At 41.1% G+C, this 25027-nt stretch overlaps 1 protein-coding gene across 1 annotated transcript in view; it reads right to left on the reverse strand.

Annotated features, from left to right (window-relative positions):
• Positions 1–1333: 1333 nt before the first annotated feature.
• Positions 1334–25027, reverse strand: part of LOC124511683 (zinc finger protein 160-like) — a 28115-nt gene continuing 4421 nt past the window's right edge. The window contains 8 exon segments of the mRNA XM_047079068.1: positions 1334–1446; positions 1449–2087; positions 2128–2976; positions 2979–3092; positions 4905–4968; positions 20581–20725; positions 21799–21880; positions 22565–22691. Coding sequence (XP_046935024.1) covers positions 1334–1446; positions 1449–2087; positions 2128–2976; positions 2979–3092; positions 4905–4968; positions 20581–20725; positions 21799–21880; positions 22565–22691 — 2133 coding nt within the window.

Consider the following 25027-nt stretch of genomic DNA (forward strand, 5'->3'; position numbering starts at 1 on the left):
AACTTTATTAATGAAAACGTGAGACTTGTGATACATCCTGCAGAAAATAGTAGCAAAATGTAATGGCAGGAGTTAACTATGAATCATGAACATACTCTTCTGGTTCTCTGGATTCAACTGCCCTCTCAGATAGCTGCTCCCTTCATTTTCCAAAAAAAAAAGGAATGGCATTAATGATCCATCAGTTTGTCATTGATAGTATCGCACAGCTATTACTATCTTCCCCTGCATTGTTTCTACCACATAATCCGTCCCTAGCAAACAAACTATCACCATCATTGCATGAAAAGGTCAGTCCCTGTAACTCATCTAGAGAAGAGTGCCCTGATCATAACATGCATGACAACTTCAAGGGTGATTTTGCATTATTCTCTGCCCCTACCCCATGCAAATTCACACAAAATTGAATCTGACAACTCCGTGTCCTTGCTGTTCCAGGGAACACGGATATGAATGGGTCACACACAATGAAGTAGGCCCCTTCATCTTATGACTGCTCCTCAGAGACCATCAGGAAAGGCTTAAGATCAACAGATTTCAAACTTGAGGGTGAAACTCATAAATAAAATGTAACTCAAACTCATAAAATATAGCCTTTTCAAGAAAAGTCAGGTAAGTATCTTATACACAGAAAATCATGAGCTACTTCCACACATGTCCTTGTTCCCATGATATGGGAGTTTTAACAATTTTTGACATAATTATCATGCAGTGTGGAACATTTCAGGTTAATCTCCGAGATCTAAAGTCCTAGTTATTCCAGTCGGATCCAATTATGCCTGGATTCTCTAATGTGTGGTCTGTTCTGTGAACTGGTCAAAATACTTATCATATTTGTAAGGATTTGCAAGGAATCTCCCCAGTACCAATTTGTTGGTGAATCCTAAGGACACACAGTTTCTTAAAGGTATCTCCACATTCAGCATATTTGGTATAGTTTTCCTGCATAAATTCTCTCATTACTCCAAAGGTGTGAGCATTTAATGAAGGCCTTATGACATTATTTCCATTTGTAAGGTGGCTCTTCAATATAAATCCTCTGATGTTTTGGCCTTGGGCAAAAGCCTTAGCACGCACATTAGTTTTCTGTGATTTCTCTGCAAGGACTGGATAATGGCTCTGCCACAAACACTTACGTGGTTTCCTTTCAACATGGACTCTTGTTGCAAAATACTGAGAACTCAAGCTAAGAGCTTTGCCACACTCATTGCATTTATAAGGTATATGCTCTAGTATGTTCCCGAACTTTTGATCTTTGGGTAAAATCCTTGCCACACACATTACATCTGTGTGGCTTCTCTCCAGGATATTTACTCATATCCAGCAAATAGTACTAATTTAAAACATTACCACATTTGTTGCATTTGTAAATATGAATGATTTGGTGAACCCTGAGTTTAAGGCAATACCTAAAAGCCTTGCCACATTCAGTACATTTATAAGGCTCTCTCCAGTATGGATTATCTGATGACTGGTGAGGGGTGAGCCTCGAGTAAAGGCTTTGCCACGCTCGTGGCATTTGTAAGGTTTCTCTCCAGGACGAATTCTTTGGTGAATCCTGAGGTCAGACCATTGTCTAAAAGCCTTGCCACATTCAATACATTTGTATGTTTTTTCTCCAGAATGAATTTTCTCATGAAGTCTAAGGTGTGAACCCGTGACAAAAGCCTTACCACACTCATTACATTTGTAAGGTCTCTCGCCCGTATGGATTCTCCGGGGATTTATAAGGTGTGAATTTTGACTGAAGACCTTGCCACACTCATTGCACTTGTAAAGTTTCTCTCTGGTATGGATTATTTGATGTGTACTGAGGTGTGAGCCTTGAGTAAAGGCTTTTCCATACTCATTACATTTGAAAGGTTTCTGTCCAGCATGAATTCTTTGGTGAATCCTGATGTCAGACCATTACCGAAAGGTTTTGCCACATTCAACACATGGATATGACTTCTCTCCAGTATAATTTCTCCCATGATGCCTAGGGTGTGAACGCTTGGTAAAGGCTTTGCCACATTCATTACATCGGTAAGGTTTCTCTCCAGTATGGATTATCTGATGTTTAGTGAGGTGTGAGCCCTGAGTAAAGGCTTTGCCACACATGGCATTTGAAAGGTTTCTTTCCAGCACGAATTCTCTGGTGAATCCTGAAGGCCTTGCCACATTCAATACATTTATATGGTTTCTCTCCAGTATGACTTTTCTGATGGTCAACCAGGTTTGAACTTTGGATAAAAGCTTTACCACACTCATTACATTTGTGTGGTTTCTCTCTGCTATGAATTCTGTGATGTTTTACCAGTTTTGAACTCTGGCAAAAAGCCTTGCCACATTCACTACATTGGTAAGGTTTCTCTCCACTATGGATTAGCTGATGGTTTGTTAGGCTTGAACGTACACTAAAGGCTTTGCCACACCCATTACATTTGTAAGGTTTCTGTCCAGCATGTATTCTCTGGTGATTTTCAAGGTGTGAATTTTGACTGAAGAGCTTTTCACATACATGACATTTATATGGTTTCTTTCCTGTATGAGTTATCTGATGTATGCTGAGGTGTGAACCCTGATTAAAGGTTTTGCCACAGTCATGACATTTGTAAGGTTTTTCCCCATGTGATTTCTCATCATGTGTTAGTGTCGAAGGCTGCATAAAATCACTCCCATGTTTATTAGAAATGTTGGTTTGGACACTAGGAGAAATTTCTTGAAGTGGTGAAACTGAGGAACCAGTGTTGACACGCTTATCAACTTGATTACATTCATACATTTTCCCTTCAGTATGAAACACATGCCATTCATCCTGAAAGCTTAATCCAGGCCTATTTACAACAGGCTTGTTTCCTGCATCCCTTGTACCAGATTGATCTCTTCTATCAATGAGACTATATTTACGGGTTACAGGCATGTCTCTGTAATTTATTTCATCGTCTCTCCACGGCCACTCAAAGTCATGCACATTTTTCTGGATTTCCCTGAAGCAAAATCTTTGATTTTGTGGCCTTTGTGCCCTTCCAACATCATTGCCTGGAATACTTCTCCTGTATTACTATACTCCTTTGGTTGTAATTTCTTGATCACGTGTGTAGGAGAAACATCTACAAATATAAAGAGCCAGAGGTATCCTGTTAATTACAGTTAGCAAACGAATGTAATGTTCTCAACATATAACAATAAAAGTAATACTTGTACTGAGCACAGTTATAAAACTTTTCCATGATCTCCAAAATTTTAGGAATACCTAAAGGAACAGGATTTTTTACTAAAGAGTGCTCATCTGTAATACAAATTAATCTCAGGATAGCCTAGTTTCAAACAGCCAATGACAAAAACACTCACACTGTACAAAATTATGTTAGCTCTCAAAGAAAGGGTATTTTTCTTTCCTTTTAAATTCCAGTATAGTTTACTGACAGTGTTCTGTTACATACAGTGTTCTGTTAATTTCAGGGGTACAATAAAGTGACTCAGCACTTCCACACATTGCCCAGGGCTCATCAGAGCACGTATGCTCCTTCGTCTTCATCACCTCTTGAACCATGGCCCACCCACCTCCCCTCTGGTGCCATCAGTTTGTTCTCTATAGTTAAGAGTCTGTTTCTTGGGGTGCCTGGGTGGCTCGGTGGATTAAGTGCCTGGCTTCAGCTCAGGTCATGATCTCATGGTTTGTGAGTTTGAGCCCTGCATCGGGCTCTGCACAGACAGTGTGGAGTGTGCCTGGGATTCTCTTTCTCTCTTAAAATAAATAAGCTTTAAAAAATTGTTTCTTGGTTTGTCTTTTTTCCCTTTGCTTGTTTGCTTTCTTTCTTAAATTCCACATATGAGTGAAATCATATGGTTGTCTTTCTCTGACAGACTTATTTCATTGAGCATTATACTGTCTAGCTCCATCCATGTAGTTGTAAATGGCAAGATTTCATTCTTTTATGGCTGAATAATATGCCATTGTATATATATACCATATATTCTTTACCCATTCATCTATCAATGGATACCTTGGCTGCTGCCATGATTTGGCTATTGTAAATAATGCTACTGACATAGGGGTACATGTATCCCTCTGAATTAGTGTTTTTGTAATGTTTGGGTAAATACCCACTAGTGTGATAATGGGATTGTATGATAGCTTTTTTTTTTTTTAACATTTAATCATTTTTGAGTCACGGAGTACCAGCAGGGGAGGGGGAGAGGGAGAGAGATACAAAGAATAGGAAGCAGGCTTCAGGCTGAGTTGTCAGTGCAAAGCCCAGTCTGAGATGGGACTCAAACCCACAAACCATGAGATCGTGACCTGAGCCAAAGTCGCACACTCAACTGACTGAGGCACCCAGGCACCCCAGGTAGCTCTATTTTTAACATTCTGAGGAACCTTCATACTCTTTTCCACAGTGGCTGTACCAATTTGCATTCACACCAACAGTACAAAAGGGTTCCTTTTTCTCCACATCCTTGTCCACACATGTTCTAAGATACAGTATTTTTCCACCATGACCCCAAAGCACATACCAATTGGCAGTAAATACATTTCTCATAACCGATGAGAAAAAAGTATCATACATAATTTCTGTATATGTCATATAAATAAATGCTGCAGGACAGATAGTATATTACAATGGTAAGTAACCCAAACCAAGCTTATCTGATGGATAATCTAAATAAATGAGAATCCAGAATTGCAAAATAAATATAGCATTGAGAAAATGAAGAATTTAATAAAACAATGTTTACCAAACTAAATTTTATAAATACCTGTTATAAAATTATCTGTACCCATGAAGAATAGGCATTTCACACTATTAACAAGTGATGCATGTCAGTTCTATTGCATAAAACATGATAAAAGATCATCATCGTAAATCACAATAAACAATAATAAATAAAATATTCTAGGGGTGCCTGGATGGTATTACCCCAGAACAGGTCCACGTGGTACAGGATCCTTTCAGTCACCAGGTTTTCATCCCAGCGGAGAGCCTAGGAGGTGCACAGGACTGTGGAGCGGGGCAGGCAGACTGCCCATGCTACCCTATGAGGGCTGCCTGACTAGCATGGTTTGAAACATCCAGTCTGGGGAGGAGAGAATTGGGTGTCACCATTTCCCCCCATCACCAACACAATGGAGTTTCAGGGAACAGGACAGAGGCCCCCAGTGGAGGCAGAACCCAATTGCACCAAACCCCACCCCTCCATGCCTGATAACGGCTTTTCTACCAGAGTAGGGCCGACACTAACCAAACCAGATAGTCTATCCTCGAGATCAGCATAGCCACTGATCCCAGGCACCAACAGACAACTGTCCTGTGGTTTTATATGTTAGTCTAGTTTGTTTTAAATATTCTTTTTTTTCTTTTCTTTCCTTCTCTCTTCCCTTCTTTTACTTTATACCCTCTGATTTTTTTTTTTTTCTTCCCTTTGGAATCAGGCTCATAGTTTCTGCTTTCATTTTTGGTCAATTCTTATTTTTTATATATTTACATATACATATATACATATGTGCATGTGTTTACACATAAAAGTGTATATACATATAAGTACATATATATATACACACACACATACACACACACATATATATATATATATACATCCTTTTTTTCTTTCTGTTCTAGGTGTTCATTTGTTTAACCAGGCATTTTTATTCTATTCTTTTTACACCTTTTCTGTATCTCTTTCGTCTTTATTTTCCTCTCTCTCTGGATTAAGCCTTATAGTTTCTTTGATTCTCTGTCTGGCCTTTTTTTTCCCCCTGCTCCTTTCATTTCGCTCTTTGTATGGGATAAGGTTCATGTGCTCTTTTTTTCCTTTTTTCTGGGTTACTTCAATGAACAAATCAAAGCACACCTGGTGGAAGGTCCAAACAATCCACCACTCCAAGCAGTGGGATAGAACAGCCAAAGATGTAACAACAGAGTAGACACAACACACCCCAAAAACACTTGCTGAAGTGCCAGGTCCTGGACAGTGTATGACTCCTTTCTAATATGGTAGTACTTGCAGGTGCAGGACACATAACAAGCCATTGAAAGATGTAAAAGACAGAAAGTGACCCAAAATGACGAAATGGAAGAATTCTCCTCAAAAGAATTTCCAGGAATAAAGGATAGAGAATTGCTCAAACTGGATATAAACAGTATATCTGAACAAGAATTTAGAATAACAGTCATAAAACTAATAGCTGGGTTTGAAAAACACATAGAAGACAGCAGAGTATCTATTGCTGCCTAGATCAAAGACCTATGAAATAGTCATGATGGATTAAGATATATTGTAAATGAGATGCAAAATAAACTGCATGCAGTGACAGCAAGGATGAAGGAGCAGACGAGAGAATAAGTGAGATACAAGATAAAATTATGGAAAATGACAAAGTTGAAAAAAAGAGGGAAAAGAAATTACTATACCACGAGGGGAGAATTAGAGACCTAAGTGATTCAATAAAATAAAATAATACCTGTATCATAGGAGTTCCAGAAGAGGAAGAGACAGACAAAGGAGCAGAAGGTTTATTTGAATAAATTATAGCTGACAACTTCCCTACTCTGGGGAAAGAAACAGACATCCAAGTCCAGGAGGCACAGGGAACTCCCTTCAAAATAAAAAACAGGTTAACACCATGACATATCATAGTGAAACTGGCAAAATACAAAGACAGAGAGAGAATTCTGGGTCTTAACCTACAAGGGTAGACACAAAAGGGTAGTAGTGGACCTGTCCACTGCAACTTGGCAGACCAGAAGGAAGTGGCAGGAAATATTCAATGTGTTGAATAGGAAAAATATGCAGCCAAGAATCCAGCAAGGCTGTCATTCAGAATAGAAGGAGAGTTAAAGGCTTTCCCAAACAAAACTAAAGGAGTCCATGACCACTAAACCAGCCCTGCAGGAGATCATAAGGGGAACTCTGAATGGAAAGCAGCAAAGACTACAAAGCACCAGAGACATCATCACAAGCATGAAACCTACAGAACACACAATGACACTAAATCCATATCTTTCAATAATTACTCTGAATGCAAATGCACTAAATGCCCCAATCAAAAGACATAGGCTATCGGAATGGATTAAAAAAAGAAAAAGAGCAAGATCCATCTATATGCTGCCTATTAGAGACTCATTTTAGACCTCAGGACATCTACAGATTGAAAGCGAGGGGGTGGAGAACCATCTATCATGCTACTGGATGTCAAAAGAAAGCCAGGGTCGCCATATTTATATCAAACAAATTGGATTTTAAAACAAAGACTGTAACAAGAGATGAAGAAAGGCATTGTATCATCATTAAGGGGTCTATCCATCAAGAAGAGCTAACAATTGTAAATGTTTATGTCCCCAATGTGAAAGCATCCAAGTATACAAATCAATTAATCACAAACATGAATATATAGATAATAATATCATGATTGTAGGGGACTTTAATATTCCACTTGCAACAATGGACAGATCATCTAGGCAGAAAATCAATAAGGAAACAGTGGCTCTGAATGACACATTGGACCAGATGAACTTAACAGATATATTCAGAACTTTTCATTCTAAAGCAGAATACACATTCTTCTCGAGTGCACATGGCACATTCTCAAAAATAGATCACATACTGATCACAAAACAGCCTTCAACAAGTATAAAAATATTGAGATCATACCATGAATATTTTCAGATCACGCTATGAAACTTGAAATCAACCACAAGAAAAAAATTGGAAAGCCCCCAAATACATGAAGGTTAAAGAACCTCCTACCAAAGAATGAATAGGTCAACCAGGAAATTAAAGAAGAAATTTAAAAATATATGGAAGCAAATGAAAATGAAAGAAGGACAGTACAAACCCTTTGGGATGCAGCAAGGCCATCCTAAGAGGAAAATACATTGCAGTACAGACCTATCTAAGAAAGGTCCCAAATACAGAACCTAGCCTCACACCTAAAGGAACTAGAAAGCAGCAAAGAAAACCCAAAGCCAGCAGAAGAAATAAAATAGAACAGAAATAAACAATATAGATTGGGGGGAAAAAAAACCCACCAACCAGTAAAACACATCAAGGAATCTAAGAGCTGGTTTTTTGAAAGAATAAACAAAATTGATAAAAATAATAGTAATATATAAAAAAAAAAACTGATAACCCCCTAGCCAAACTTCTCAAAAAGAAAACAGAGGACCCAAATAGATAAAATCACGAATGAAAGAGGAGAGATTACAACCAACACCACAAAAATGCAAACAATTATTACAGAATACTATGGAAAATTATATGCCAACAAAGTGGACAACCTGGAAGAAATGGACAAATTCCTAGACACTCATACACTACCAAAACTCAAATGGGAATAAACAGAAAATCTGAACAGACCATAACAAGCAAAGAAATTGAATCGGTTATCAAAAATCCCTCAACAAATAAGAGTCCTGGGCCAGATGGCTTCCCAGGGGAATTCTACCAGACATTTAAACCAGAGTTAATGCCTATTCTTCTCAAGCTGTTCCAAAAAATAGAAATGTAAGGAAAGCTTCCAGACTCATTCTATGAAGCCAGCATTATCTTGATTCCTACCAGAGACCCACTAAAAAGGAGAATGACTGGCCAATATTCCTGACGAACATGGATGCAAAAGTTCTCAACAAGGTATTAGCAAATCGAATTCAACAGTACATTAAAAGCATTGATAGCATGATCAAGTGGGATTCATGGCTGGCTGCAAGGCTGGTTCAATATTCACAAATCAATCAATGTGATACATCACATTAATAGAAGAAAGGATAAGAACCATATGATTCTGTCAAAAGATGCAGAAAAAGCATTTGACAAAATATAGTATCCTTTCTTAATAAAAACCCTCAAGAAAGTCAGGATAGAAGGAACATACCTTAACATCATAAAAGCCATAAATAAAGTCAAACAGCTAATATCCTCCTCAGTTGGGAAAAATTGAGAACTTTCCCGAGATCAGGAACACAACAGGGATGTCTACTCTCACCACTGTTGTTTAACATAGGGTTGGAAGTCCTAGCCTCAGCAATCAGACAACAAAATGAAATAAAAAAGGCATCCAAATTGGCAAAGAAGACCAAATGTTCACTTTTCGGACATGACATGATACTCTACATAGAAAACCCAAAAAACTCCAAAAACTGCTAGAATTGATACATGAATTCAGCAAAGTTGCAGGATATAAAATCAGTGTACAGAAATCAGTTGCATTTCTATACACCAATAATTAAGCATCAGAAAGAGGAATCAAGGAATAGATCCTATTTATAATTACACCAAAACCCACAAAAGACCTAGGAATAAACCTAACCAAACAGATAAAAGATCTGCACGTTGAAAACTATGGAAAGCTCATGACAGAAATTGAAGAAGACACAAAGAAACAGAAAAACATTCCATGCTCATGGATTGGAAGAACAAATATTGTTAAAATGTCCATACTATCCAAAGCAATCTACAAATTCAATGCAATCCAAATCAAAATACGACCAGTATTCTTCACAGAATTAGAACAATCCTAAAATGTGTATGGAACCAAAAAAGACTCCGAATAGCCAAAATATTGTTGAAAAGAAAAATCAAAGCAGGAGGCATCATAATCCCACACTTTAGATTTTATTACAAAGCTGCAATCATCAAGACAGTATGGTATTGGCACAAAAACAGACACATAGACCAATGGAATAAAATAGAGAACTGAGAAATGGACCCACAAAAATATGGCCAATTAATCTTCAACAAAGCAGGAAAGAGTATCCAGTGGAAAAAAGGCAGTCTCTTTAGCAAATGGTGCTTGGAGAGCTAGACAGCAACATGCTGAAGAATGAAACCAGACCACTTTCTCACATCATACACAAAAATAAATTCAAAGTGGATGAAAGACCTAAACGTGAGACAGGAGACCATCAAAATCCTAGAGGAAAACAGGCATCAACCTCTTTGGTCTCGACCACAGCAACTTCTTCCTTGACATGTCTCCGAGGGCAAAGGAAATAAAAAGAATATGAACTGGGACCTCATCAAGATAAAAATCTTCTGCACAACAAAGAAAACAATCATCAAAACTAAAAGGCAACTGATAGAATGGGAGAAGATATTTGCAAATAACATATAGGATAAAGGGATAGTATCCAAAATCTATCAAGAACTTACCAAACTCAACACTCAAAAAACAAATAATCCAATGAAGAAATGGGCAGAAGACATAAATAGATACTTTTCCAAAGAAGACATCCAGATGGCAGACACATGGAAAGATGCTCAACATCACTCATCACCAGGGAAATATAAATCAAAACCACATTGAGATACCACCTCACACCAGTCAGAGTGGCTAAAATTAACAACTGAGACAACAACAGATGTTGGTGAGGATGTGGAAAAAGGGGAACCCACTTTCACTGTTGGTGGGAATGCAAACTGGTGCAGCCACTCTGGAACACAAAGTGGAGGTTGCTCAAAAAATTAAAAATAGAATTACCCGGGGCGCCTGGGTGGCGCAGTCGGTTAAGCGTCCGACTTCAGCCAGGTCACGATCTCGCGGTCCGGGAGTTCGAGCCCCGCGTCAGGCTCTGGGCAGATGGCTCGGAGCCTGGAGCCTGTTTCCGATTCTGTGTCTCCCTCTCTCTCTGCCCCTCGCCCATTCATGCTCTGTCTCTCTCTGTCCCAAAAATAAATAAACGTTGAAAAAAAAATTTTTTTTTAAAAATAGAATTACCCTATGACCCAGGATACAGGAGTGCTGATTCATAGGAGCACATGTACCCCAATGTTTACAGCAGCACTATCAACAATAGCCAAATTATGGAAAAAGCCCAAATGTCCATCAACTGAAGAATGGATAAAGAAGATGTGGTATATATATGCAATGGAATACTCCTTGGCAATGAAAAAGAATGAAATCTTGTCATTTGCAACTACGTGGATGGAACTGGAGGGTATTATGCTAAGTGAAATAAGTCAATCAGAGAAAAACAGATATATGATTTCACTCATATGTGGAATTTGAAAAACCAAACAGAAAGGCGGAAAGGAAGGAAAAGTAACTTACAAACAGAGAGGGAGGCAAACCATAAGAGACCCTTAAATACAGAGATCAAGCTGTGGATTGAAGGGGGTGGGGGACTGGGGGGAGCAGGGGAGGTGGGTGATAGGCATTGAGGAGGGCACTTGTTGGGAGAAGCACTGGATGTTGTATGTAAGTGATGAATCACAGGAATCTACTCCTGAAGCCAGGACTTCACTGCATGTTAACTAACCTAACAATTTAAATAACTGACAAAATAAAATTAAAATAATAAAATAAAAAACAAAATAAAATAAAATAAAATAAAATAAAATAAAATAAAATAAAATAAAATAAAATAAAATAAAATAAAATAAAATAAAATTCCTAGTAGAAAACAGAGGAAAAGCTTCACGACATTACTTTTTGCGGTAATTTACCAGGTATAACACCAAAGCACAGGCAACAAAAGTACAATCGGATAAACTGACTACATCAAAATCAAAAACTCCTGCACATCAAAGGACACAAATCAAGAGCTTGAAGCCAACCTATGGAGCACAAGAAAAGATGTGCAAATCATATACCTGATAATAGGTTGGTATTAAGAATAAATAAGAACTCTAAAAGGGTATAGTTCCACAGTGCGTGGTCTGGGAGCAGGGAGGTCCCCATACCAAAAAACAATGCTCTGACAGCAGCTAGGTATCCTACAATTCTGACTCAGTTCTGACAATTCAACTCAAGCCTGATGTTATCTATTTGGAGGTCCCACAAGTTAAGGGCTGAGTCCTACACGACCCACCCCCACTTTAGATGCTAATGGTAAGTCCAGGTTGTCACACCTACGCTTCTGATGGACCAGATATAGATCTGAAGTTCCAATGAACCCCCTCCTTGGGTCTGACTTGCTAGATTGGCTCAAAGAACTCAGAGAAACATTTTACCTACTAGATTACTGGTTCATCACGAGAGGATGTGACTCTGCAACGTGTAGGGCAAGGCAAGAGGAAAGGGTACAGAGTCCTCTCCACGTGGGTCACTCTCCACAAATTTCCTCTTGGTCACCAGCCCAGAAGCTCCCTGACCTCTCTCCTTTTGAGTTTGTATGGAGGCTCCATTATAGAGGCATTATCGATTAAATCACTGATCACTGCTGACTGAACTCCATCTCCAGTCCCTTTCCTCTCCCACAGGTCCAGGGATGGACTGAAAGTTCCAACCCTCCAATCACGTGGCTGTCTCTCCTGGCAACAAGCCCCCCATCTTTACAGGATTTCCAAAAGTCACCTCATTAGTATAAACTAGGTTGTGGTTGAGAGGTGACTGTTATGAAGAACAAGACACCCATTTCATCTTTTTGGCTCCTGAGCAATTTCAGGAATTGAGGACAAGAGGTCAAATTATGATCAAAGATGCTCCCATTGTGGGGCGCCTGGGTGGCTCAGTCGGTTAAGCATCCGACTTTGGCTCAGGTCATGATCTCGCGGTCTGTGAGTTCGAGCCCCAAGTCGGGCTCTGTACTGACAGCTCAGAGCCTGGAGCCTGCTTCAGATTCTGTGTCTCCCTGACACTACGCCCCTCCCCCACTTGTGTTCTGTCTCTGTCTCTCAAAAATAAATAAATGTTGGGGCGCCTGGGTGGCGCAGTCGGTTAAGCATCCGACTTCAGCCAGGTCACGATCTCGCGGTCCGTGAGTTCAAGCCCTGCGTCGGGCTCTGGGCTGATGGCTCAGAGCCTGGAGCCTGTTTCCGATTCTGTGTCTCCCTCTCTCTCTGCCCCTCCCCCGTTCATGCTCTGTCTCTCTCTGTCCCAAAAATAAATAAACGTTGAAAAAAAAAAGATGCTCCCATTGCTCTTATCGCTCAGGAAATTCCAAGGGTTTTAGAAGTTCTGCACAAGAAACACGAATGAAGACCAAACAGATTTCTTATTACGAATCACAATATCACAAACTCCTACAGCTCAACAAAAACAGATCCCACAAATATTCTGATTAAATAATGGGCAAAGGACTCTGGAACCAACATATCTCCACAGATGATATACAAATGGCCAACAAACTTATGAAATGATGTTCAGTATCACGGACCATTAGAGAAATGCAAATCTAAACCACAATGAGATTATCACTCATTAGGATGGCTACTATCGAAGAAACAGAAAATACTAAGTGTTGACGAAGATGGGGAAAAATGGGAATTCTTATGCAAATTCACCAGCAAGTAAAATGTAGATGGAAAATATCAGGACAGTTACTTGAAAATTAAAAATTAAATTACCATACACTGTGAGCTGAATGTTTGTGCCCCCTAAAATTTCTATGTTGAAATCTAATCCCCAAGGTGATATATTTGAAGGTGGTGGCTTTGGGAAGTAATTAAGTCATCAGGATGGAGCCCGCATGAATGGGATTAGTGCCATTACAAGAGGCCAGAGAGCCAGCTCTTTCTCTTATCATGTGAAGATACAAGCAGTCAGCAGCAGCTTGCGGTCAGGAAAGGGGTCCTCACCAGAACCCAAGCATGCTGGCACCCTGATCTTTGACTTCCCATTTCCAGCACTGTGCAAAACAAATAGAACAACTGTTGTACGCAACCCAGTTTTTGGTATTTTGTTACAAGAGCCTGAACAGACTAAGAAAGAAAACTGCCTTGATTGTGAGAAGTAGGGAGCTTCTGCAACAAATACCTAAAATGGGGATGTGGCTGTGAACTGGGTCATGGGTAAAGGGGCATGCTGGAAGGTGAGAATGTCACGAAGGGAATTTTAAATGTGATTCTGGTATAGGCTCCAAGACAAAAAGAAGAGAGCTGAACACAGTTCTCTTGGCTGAACTGCATTCATGTTCTACTGTCTTGTGGAAAGTAGAACTTGCAAGCAATGCCATTGCTCTTCAGCTGAGATTTCTATGCTTGGTTCCTCCTGACTGCTAATAGTTAGACACGACCAAAGAAATAACTTGAAGATAAAATTATCAAGCAAAAAGAAACTATAGAACTTCAAGATGTTGAAAATTCCCAGCCTAACCATTTTGCAAAAAAAGGAGAAAGCATGTTTGGAAGAGAATAGGGTGTGGCCCAAAAGACCCCGAATAGCCAAAGGAAATGTTGAAAAAGAAAACCAAAGCAGGAGGCATCACAATCCCAGACTTTAGCCTCCACTACAAAGCTGTAATCATCAAGACAGCATGGTATTGGCACAAAAACAGACACATAGACCAATGGAATAGAATAGAGAACCCAGAATTGGACCCACAGATGTATGGCCAATTAATCTTTGACAAAGCAGGAAAGAGGATCCAATGGAAAAAAGACAATCTGTTTAGCAATAGTCCTGGGAGAACTGGACGGCAAAATGCAGAAGAATGAAACTAGACCACTCTCTCACACCAGACACAAAAATAAACTCAAAATGGATAAAAGACTTAAACGTGAGACAGGAAACCATCAAAAACCTTAGAGGAAAAAACAGGCAACAACCTCCTTGACCTCAGCCACAGCAATATCTTGCTCAACACATCTCCAAAAGCAAGGAAATTAAAAGCAAAAATGAACTATTGGAACCTCATGAAGATAAAAAGCTTCTGCACTGCAGAGGAAACAATCAACAAAACTAAAAGGCAACTGACAGAATGGGAAAAGATATTTGCAAATGACATATTGGATAAGGGGCTAGTATCCAAAATCTATAAAGAACTTACCAAGCTCAACACCTGAAAAATAAATAATCCACTGAAGAAATGGGCAGAAGACATGAACAGACACTTTTCCAAAGGAGACAACCAGAGGGCCAACAGACAAATGAAAAGATGGTCAACGTCACTCATCATGAGGGAAATACAAGTCAAACCACACTGAGATACCACCTTACACCACTCAAGAGTGGCTACAATTAACAACTCAGGAAACAACAGGTGCTGGCGAGGATGTGGAGAAAGGGGATCCCTCTTGCACTGCTGGTGGGAATGCAAACTGGTGCAGCCACTCTGGGAAAACAGTGTGTAGGTTCCTCAAAAAATTAAAACTAGAACTACCCACAAGCCAGCAATAGCACTACTAGGAATTTATCCAAAGGATACAAGAGTGCTGATTCATAGGGGCACATGTACCCCAATGTTTATAGCAGTGCTTTCAACAAGATCCAAATTGTGGAAAGAGCCCAAATGTCCATCAACTGATGAATGGATAAAGAAGATGTGGTTTATATATACAATGGACTACTACTTGGCACTGAGAAAGAAGGAAATCCTGCCATTTGCAGCAATATGGATGGACTGCAGGGTATTATGCTAAGTGAAATAAGTCAGAGAAAGACATACATCATATGTCTTCACTCATATGTGGAACTTGAGAAACAAGACCATGGGGGAAAGGAAGGGGAAAAAAAATAGTTACAGAGAGGAAGGGAGGCAAACCATAAGAGACTCTTAAATCCAGAGAACAAACTGAGGGTTGATGGGGTGGGAGGGGAAAATAAGTGAGAAGCACTGAGGAGGGCACTTGTTGGGATGAGCACTGGGTATTGTAAGTGATGAATCACGGGAATCTACCCCCAAAACCAAGAGCACACTGTATACACTGTATGTTAGCCAACCCGACAATAAATTATATTAAAAAAAAAAGGAATAGGGTATGGCCAAGCTGTTTGATAAGATCAGAATGAGTGTGTTTTACAGGGTTTTTCAGATTCTACATGTACGTGAAATCTTATGAGGTATTTCTCAGTCTAATTTACTTCACTTGGCATAATACATTCTAGGCCCATCCACGTTGTTGTACATGGCACAATACCATCCTTTTTTATGGCCGTGTAACATTCCACTCTAAAATACATCTTCCTTATCCATTTGTGTATTAACGGACCCTTAGGTTGCTTCCCTGTCTTGGCCAGTAAATAATGCTGCAATAAACATAGGGGTGCATTCGTAATCTTTTCAAACTAGTGTTTTCATTTTCTTTGGGTAAATACCTAGTGGTAGAATTATTGGATCATACGGTATTTCTATTTTTAATATTTTGAGGAATCTCCATACTGCTTTCCAGAGTGGCTGTACCAATTTACACTGCCACCAACAGTGCACAAGCTTCCTTTTCCTCTACATTTTCATTAGCACTTGTTATTTCTCATCTTTGATTTTAGCCATTCTGACAAATTTAAGATGATAGCTCATTGTGGTTTTGACTTGCAATTCCCTGATAATGAGTGATGGTGAGCATCTTTCCATGTGTCTGTTGGCCTTTGGGAAAATGCCTATTCATGTCTTCTGTCCCTTTTAAAAATAAAACAAAAAGCAGAATCAGATCTATAAACATAAGAACTGATGGTTGACGAGAGGAGGGGAGTAGAGAGGTGGGCAAAATGACTGAAGGGGAGTGGGAGATACAAATTTCCAGTTATGAAATAAATGTCATGAGAATAAAAGGCACAGCATAAGGAATACAGTCAATGAATCTGTGATAATGTTGTATGGTGACAGATGGTAGCTACACTGGTGAGCACAACATAACGCACAAACTTGAATCGCTATGCTGTACACATGAAACTAATATAAAGTTGTGTGTCAACTATACTCATGTTTAAACATTAAAAAAAAAAAATTAGTGAGTGTCAACTATGGACCTTATCAGCTACTATGGCAGGAAAACTGCCGGTGTGAAGTGAAGGGAAAGAAAATGGAAAGGAATAAAGGAAGACGGCCAGACTTTACAGAACAGAACCATAAAGCTATTTCTCTGCAAATTTTCTCTATTCTTCAACACAAAGGAGGAGTGACCTCAAGGCACTTCAGAGATGATTGGGCCTGCATCTTCACTTTCTTTTTTTTTTTTAATTTATTTTTTTTAACATTTATGTATTTTTGAGAGACAGAGCACAGTGGGGGAGGGGCAGAGAGAGAGGGAGACACAGAATCCCAACCAGGCTCCAGGCTCCGAGCTGACAGCAGAGCCCAGTGCGGGGATCAAACCCACAAACCGCGAGATCATGACCTGAGCCAAAGTTGGACACTAGCCCGACTGAGCCACCCAGGCGCCCCTGCCTCTTCACTTTCAACAGGCCAGATGACCTCCCCGCAAAACTGGGTTTTCAACCCCTGCTCAGTAGAACCTGGGGGGTGGTGCAGGACCCTGCCTGGTGGAGCTGGGTCTAGCAGTAGGACTGCTGTCCAACAGGCCTGGAGGGCAGAGCATGGAGGCAAAGAGGATTATTTTCAAGCCTTCAGATCTCATGGATCTTGCTAGGTTTTGGACTTGCCTGGGATCAACCTGTGCTTCTCCCCCATTTCTGCCTATTGAATGGTATTGTCTACCCTATGCCTGTCCCACCACTATATTCTGGAAGTACACAATTAATCCATTCTACAGGTTCACAGCTAGAGAGGATTTTTTGCCTCAAGTCTCACCCATATCTGATTTAGAGATGTTTAGATTAGGTTTTGGACTACAGACTTTAGAGCTGATGCTAGAATGAGTTGACTTGTAGGGGTGGTGGGATAGAACACATGTATTTGGCATATGGGAAGTACATGAAACTTGGGGAGGGGGGAGAAAGCAGAATGTTGTAGATTAAACACTGGTGTTCCTCTAAAATTCATTATGTTGAAACCTTCCAAAATACAACGGTGGGCCTATGGGCAGTGACCAGTCCATGATGGTGGAGCCCTCATGAGTATCATCAGTGTCCTTACAAGAGAGATCACAGAGAGCTATCTCTCTGTTTCTGCTATGGGAGGGGACAATGAGAAGTCACCCATCTGCAACCCATCAGAAGGTCTTCCTCAGAGCCTAACCATGCTGGCACCCTGATTTCACACTTCTGGCCTCCAGAACTGTAAGAAATAAAATTTGTTAATAAGCCACCCATTCTATGGTACTTTGTTATAGGACACCAAACTAAGATACCATATAATCTAGCATTTCCACTTCTGGGTGTGTACACAAAAAAAGTGAAAGCAGGACCTCAAAGAGATGTTTGCATACCCATGTTCACAGAAGCATTATTCAAAATAGCCAAGAGGTAGGGGCGCCTGGGTGGCTCAGTGGGTTAAGTGTCCAACTCTTGATTTTGGCCATGATCTCACAGTTCGCGAGATTGAGCCCTTGCACTGAGCTCTGTGCTGACAGTTTGCTTAGTATTCTCTCTCTCCCTCTCTCTCTGTCCCTCCCTGCTCTGTCTCTCAAAATAAATATACTTAAAAAAAAATAGCGAAGGGCACCTGGTTGACTCAGTTGGTTGAACATCTGACTCTTGATTTCGGCTCAGGTCATGATCTCCCAGTTCATGAGATCAAGCCCCACGTTGGGCTCCGTGCTATCAACACAGAACCTGCTTGGGATTCTCTCTCTCCCTCTCACTGCCCCTCCCCTGCTCTGTCTCTCAAAATAAATAAACAAACATACAAAAAATAATAACCAAGAGGTAGAAGCAACTCAAATGTCTACTGATTGAGGAGTGCACAAATAAAATGTGGTATATACACATAATGAAATATTATTCAGCTTTAAAAAGACACTTGGGACGCCTGAGTGGCTCAGTCGGTTAAGGGTCCGACTTTGGCTCAGGTCATGAGCTCACGGTTCATGGGTTCAAGCCCCACGTCAGGCTCTGTGCTAACAGCTCAGAGCCTGGAGCCATTTCAGATTCTCTTTCTCCCTCTTTCTCTGTCCCTCCTCCACTTATGTGAAGTATCTAAAATAGTCCAATTCACAAAAACAGAAAGTAAAATGGTGTTCACCAGGCTGTGGGTAGAGAAGAAAATAAGTGGAAAACAAGTGAATTTAAATACTCGTGGTAATCAACTGAATCTACATTCAAACAAGAAAAATATGGCATATTTTAACTCTAGTAAGCTCAAATGATGGAAAATATTATGAAAGTTATCTGAAACAATAGAGAGAGACATGAGGTCAGGTGCCCCTCCTGTAGGTATTACTAAATGCCAAGCTATTATTATGAATCCATGAAACTTAATGTGCACTTATCCAAAATTAGTAAATCAGACTTCATAAATATGACCAGGAGAACAAAAGTAAGCTTACGGAGACCAGAGGAAATAAGCGAATGGCCCACTGCGGGAAGGACCTGTGACACAGGACACCATAAGCAGCAGCAGGTTCACGCAGAAACAACTTCTCCTCCCTGGAGGAGGTCCGCGGGCAGAGAGGAGGCGGGCAGCATACACAGCAAACGAGAGCCAGAGAACAACAGGAAAGCACGAGACGGTGGGACACCAGGGACCAGATGCACCTTCTATGAAGTTCAGATGGAAACCCAAAATAGTGTTCGCGTGTTCACTCATGAATGCAATTTACAGAAATTTAGAAATTTTGCAGAAAATATAAGTGTCATAAGCAACAGTGGAAGAGAAGTCAATAAAGTATAAGAAATGTGCTAAGTTTTCTGTAAAACACAATGATATTTACGTATCAATTCAATATACTGATATGAACATGATGAATCTAGAAGGGAGAGTAATTTTTAGAACACAGCAGTTACAACAAGAAATTAAGTCAGTGAAATTTACACAAACTCAGCAAGTTATGCACAAAAAACTGAAAACATACTATAAAAAAAGCAATAAATCTTACATGACAAATTAATGGTATTTCTGGGATTTGTACAGTACGAATATAAAATATACATGTTTTTAAGATATCTAAAATTCCCAATTTAATAAATTTAATTCACAAAAGTGTAACTTGATATTAGGTACTAGGTCAGGTGAGGACAAGTAGAAAAAATAATTCAGACTATCTTTTCAACATATTCCAGGGTTTGTGCTGGATTTAGGGAACCTGTTGCTGAGCCATGCCCTGAAAACTAAAGACGGAAATAGTGTAAAATATTTAAAACAATATCTGTTCCCCAATTCAACACTCCCACTTACAAATATAAAACAAAGAACACTACTGGTAGCACCAGAAATTCACAATTGATGATTAAATAATAAAAATCAAGTTCTTGGGTGCTTGGGTGACTCAGTTGGTTAAGCATCCAACTCTTGATTTTGGCTTCAGCCTTGATCTCACAGGTCGTGAGTTCAAGCCCCATGTCGGGCTCTGTGCTTTCAGCGAGAAGCTGCTTGGGATATTCTCTCCCCCTCTCTCTCTCCCCTTCTCTCTCTCTCTCTCTCAAAATAACTTAAAAAAAATCAAGTTCCTTTACAATGCATAGAAATGGACAAGATGAAAGGAAAAAGTGGCTTAAAGGAAACGTATTACGGTGAACTTCATTAAAGTCATCGCTCAGCTTCAGCAACTCCCTCATTAAGATGCTGCATAATTATACCTGTTGAAGTAGAATGAACAACGGCCTGCAGAGGGGATGGCAAAGGCAACATGAACAACAGTCCAGTCAACAGCCTCAGACATATGAGAACGTGAACATGGACAACACTGCCCCAGGACAGATTCCTGTTTCGTTTATTGTGGCTCAAAGGGATGAATTAGCATCTAATGAACAACGTTGTCACAGAGCCCTTGAGAGATAACGTGACACACCTCAAAAACCGGAAAGAAAACTGGAATCACTGGTCCAGTCAGGATCTCGTGATACTTTCCATCTCAGTATCCAGGGCATATGCTGACCAGTCTAACCAGCAGCTTCAAGAGGTGCTTCTGTAGGAAGCAGACTATTATTAGAACACGGTAGTCAAAGTGTTCTTGGTCAAGAATTTTCTGTACCAAGTAAACCCACTCCACAGAAGACTCCACCAGAAGCAGTCCATAACCTAAAAGTGGACTATCACAGCAAAAAAAAAAAAAAAAAAAAAAAGACGAAATTTCAGACTCTAGGGACGTGTCTTCCAAAAGCAAATTTCAGAGGCAAAATCACGCAGACGTAAGAAAAATGAAATCGTTGCCAAACTAGGTAGAGAGGTGGAAGAGAGAAAATACAAGATGTCAGGGCCAGGTGATGGAGGATCTTGACACGGGACTGTGCCCTCCACCCACAGACACCAAGCTAAAAGCTGAAATGCGCTCCCATGTGGGACAGGGGATCAAAAAGACCTTTCTGCCAACTGTCTTCACACATGTGAGTAAAAAATCTCGTAAGATCCAACCCACCTCCCCATTTCATGTGCCCCTGAAGTGTGGCAGAAGCAGAATGGGAGCTATGGCTAAGGAACCTGAACAGGCAGACAGGGCTCAAGACGGCGCCATGCAGCTTCCAGGGAGCCTGATGGAAGGAAGGCAAGAGGAGCCAGTGTCTTCCCTTCTGATCAGGTCTCCCAGGGACAGCCAATGGGTGTGGAACGAGGACAGGTGCAAGAGTCAGGACTACGGAGGCCTCAGCGCTGAGCCACGTGGACGAAGACCCGAGCATCTGATGGCATCAAGCCCAGAAGGAGAGATCCCCTTTGAAACGGCCCTCCCATGCCCTGCAAAGTCAAGGACCAAAGCAATCACTGCACCAGGTCACTGTGTGTGGATCACGGATCGCGACGTTTGTGTTCGTCTCTGCGGGAGCTGCAGCACCGCTGGAGGGTGAAAGGGTCAACCTCACACATCTGAAGACCGAGTGATAAGCGAGGGAAGAGAAAAATGTCCTCCAAGTGTTCATAAGAAAAAAGCCTTTGTTTTCCCATAGAACTCTCCCACTGCAGAGAGTTTCTCAAACACCATTTTTTTTTAGTTTATTTATCTTGAGAGAGATAGAGCACATGAGTGGCAGAGGGGCTGAGAGAGGGAGAGAGAATCCCAAGTGGGCTCGGATGTGGGGCTCAAACTCACGAAACTCTGAGATCACAACCTGAGCCGAAACCAAGAGTCAGATGCTTAACCGACTGAGCCACCCAGGCGCCCCTCTCAAACACTATTAATGTGCGGCTTCCTCTCTGCCCTTCTTTCCCTTGCTCCAAAAAGGACGTAATATTCAGGTCAAACACACATATTCCTGCTTATAAGAAGAAAGGAAGGTGAACGTGATGTGCTATGGCTTTTCCAGAATCTTCGCTTTTTGTTCAGCTGAGGAGAGAGGACATCACAGATGGATCTGGAAAGATCATTTCACAAACTCCTCCACCGCCTGCCTCCTTCTGAGAGTGCAGGCAACAGGATCGCAGAGATACAGCTCTCTTCCCAAACTACTGAATCCAAAGTGCAGGGGAAGAAAATAGGGAATTGGCTATTTAAAAATTTTTTTGAACATTTGTTTATTATTATTGAGAGACAGACACAGACAGAGCATGAGCATGGGAGGGTCAGAGAGACGAGGAAACACAGAATCTGAAGCAGGCTCCAGGCTCTGAGCTGTCAGCACAGAGCCCGATGTGCAGCTCGAACTCACAAACCACAAGATCATGACCTGAGCCGAAGTCACGCTTAACCGACTGAGCCACCCAGGTGCCCCGGAAACTGGCTATTTTAAAAGTCTGCCATTTGGTTTTATGCATTCTTAAACTCCAGAACAACTCCTGATATATCATCTGAAAAAACAGGAAAGTAAAAGTCCAGCTGCTGCATAATGAGGCTTTTCAAACTCAGGCAAGTAAGGCAGGGGCTCCCAGGAGGCAAACTAAGGAAAAATGCAAAGATACCCAAGGGCAGATCCCCACTTCTGAACAGATATTGTCCTCACCCAGGGAGACCAGGTTCCTGTAGTTCTCCAGCATCACGTCCCTGTACAAGGCCCTCTGAGCGGGGTCCAGGCACTCCCACTCCTCCTGAGAGAACTCTATGGCCACATCCCTGAAGGTCAATCGTCCCTGAAATGAAAACACACTTCACCAAGAGGCCATGGGGTGAGTTCTTCACACAACATGAGAAGAGAGAGGTGCATATCAATTTGGTTAAAGTGACTGTCCAACAGACCCATGTTAAGGTATTTTAAGCAACTTATGTGCCTCTAACTTTAAGTTCTTATGCATTTCCATAAGAGATTATAATACCCTCCAAGTAACTATGGATTTCTCATTTTGTGGACAATACATGAAGAATACACCTAAAAAAACCCCAATACTAAACTGTCTATACACAGTATTAGATACTGTGTTCTACACACGGAGTGATAGTATCTAGATGAGCTACGGCATGAGTGCTATCTGCAGAGATGACAACATTCACAGTGGCTTTAAAGAGAAGTTAGAATTTAAAAACAGTGATGAGGGGGCACCTGGTGGCTCAGTTGGCTAAGTGTCTGACTCTTGATTTCAGCTCAGGTTGTGAGTTCAAGCCCCACATCGGGCTGTGTGTGACAGCCCAGACCCTGGAGCCTGCTTTGGATTCTGTGTCTTCCTCTCCCTCTGCCCCTCTCCCCCTTGTGCTTTCTCTCTCTCTCTCTCTCAAAAATAAACATTAAAAAATTTTTTTAATTAAAAATTAAAATGAAATCAATAAAACTTGTGATGAGGATAGCAATGGCAATGACTTCAAAGCTTCTGACCCTTCCTACGTGCTAGGTATTACTCTAAAGGCTTCACATGTACCAAGCTGGTATCAGCAGAACAGCTCACTGGGGGAAGATGTGCTCCCATCCTATGGCGGGGAAGACTCATACTGGTCGGAGGCACTCTAGAAAACTCTCCTCTGGTCAAAGAGCTAAGAATGACACAGCGAGCACTCGAGCTCAGGTAGTCAGGTTTTAGAACTGAAACTCAAGAATTAAGTAGTTCAGTAACGGAGCATTACAAGTACACAGACAGAGGCTTCTTGAAACAAGCTCAAAGTTTACTACATCAAACTACATAAAAGGTCCTCATAGACGCTGCATGCACAGAAACGCTGCTATTCTTATCATTACCTAAATCATTAGCCTGATAGTGTAGAAAGAATTTCAGGCCATGGAATATACTTAAGACATAATTTCAATGGCTAAAAACTATGAAACTTATTTATGGAATGTCTTTATAAAAACCATGAGCCTGGGTGGCTCAGTTGGTTAAGTGTCCGACTTCAGCTCAGGTCACGATCTCGCGGTCCGTGAGTTTGAGCCCTGCGTTGGGCTCTGGGCTGATGGCTCAGAGCCTGGAGCCTGCTTCCGATTCTGTGTCTCCCTCTCTCTCTGCCCCTCCCCCGTTCATATTCTGTCTCTCTCTGTCTCAAAAATAAATAAACGTTAAAAAAAGTTAAAAAAAAAAAAACAACCATGGACTTACACATCCATGCATTCGTGCAAATTAACTGAAATATGAGGTGTGGTTTCTCAACATAATTTTGAATGATTTTTTTTTAATTTATTTTTTCAACGTTTTTATTTATTTTTGGGACAGAGAGAGACAGAGCATGAACGGGGGAGGGGCAGAGAGAGAGGGAGACACAGAATCGGAAACAGGCTCCAGGCTCCGAGCCATCAGCCCAGAGCCCGACGCGGGGCTCGAACTCACGGACCGCGAGATCGTGACCTGGCTGAAGTCGGACGCTTAACCGACTGCGCCACCCAGGCGCCCCATGATTTTTTTTTTTTTTTCAACGTTTTTTTTTTTATTTTTATTTTTGGGACAGAGAGAGACAGAGCATGAACGGGGGAGGGGCAGAGAGAGAGGGAGACACAGAATCGGAAACAGGCTCCAGGCTCCGAGCCATCAGCCCAGAGCCTGACGCGGGGCTCGAACTCACGGACCGCGAGATCGTGACCTGGCTGAAGTCGGACGCTTAACCGACTGCGCCACCCAGGCGCCCCTGATTTTTTTTTTTTTAAGAGAGAACATGGGCAGGGGAGTGAGGCAGAGTGGGAGAAAGAGAAACTTTTTTTTTAAGTTTTTAAAATTTATTTTGAGAAAGAGTGTGAGAGGAGGAGGGGCAGAGAGAGAGGGAGCGAGAGAAAATCTCAAACAGACTCTGTGATTTGTGTGCAGAGCCTGATGTGGTGTTCAAACTCACAAACTGTGAGATCATAGATCATGACCTGAGCTGAAATCAAGAGTTGGAAGCTTACCCAACTGAGCCACCCAGGTGCTCGAAAGAGAGAGAAAGAGAGAGAGAGAGAGAGAGAGAGAGAATCTTAAGCAGTCTCCATGCTCAGCGCACAGCCCAACACAAGGCTCGATCCCATGACCCTGGGATCATGACCTAAGCTGAAATCAAGAGTTAGATGCTCAACTTA

This window comes from Lynx rufus, unplaced genomic scaffold, assembly GCF_022079265.1.
Source record: "Lynx rufus isolate CCGP_SWC_20201006 ecotype Redwood Valley unplaced genomic scaffold, mLynRuf1.p SCAF_16, whole genome shotgun sequence".
Lineage (NCBI taxonomy): Eukaryota > Metazoa > Chordata > Mammalia > Carnivora > Felidae > Lynx > Lynx rufus.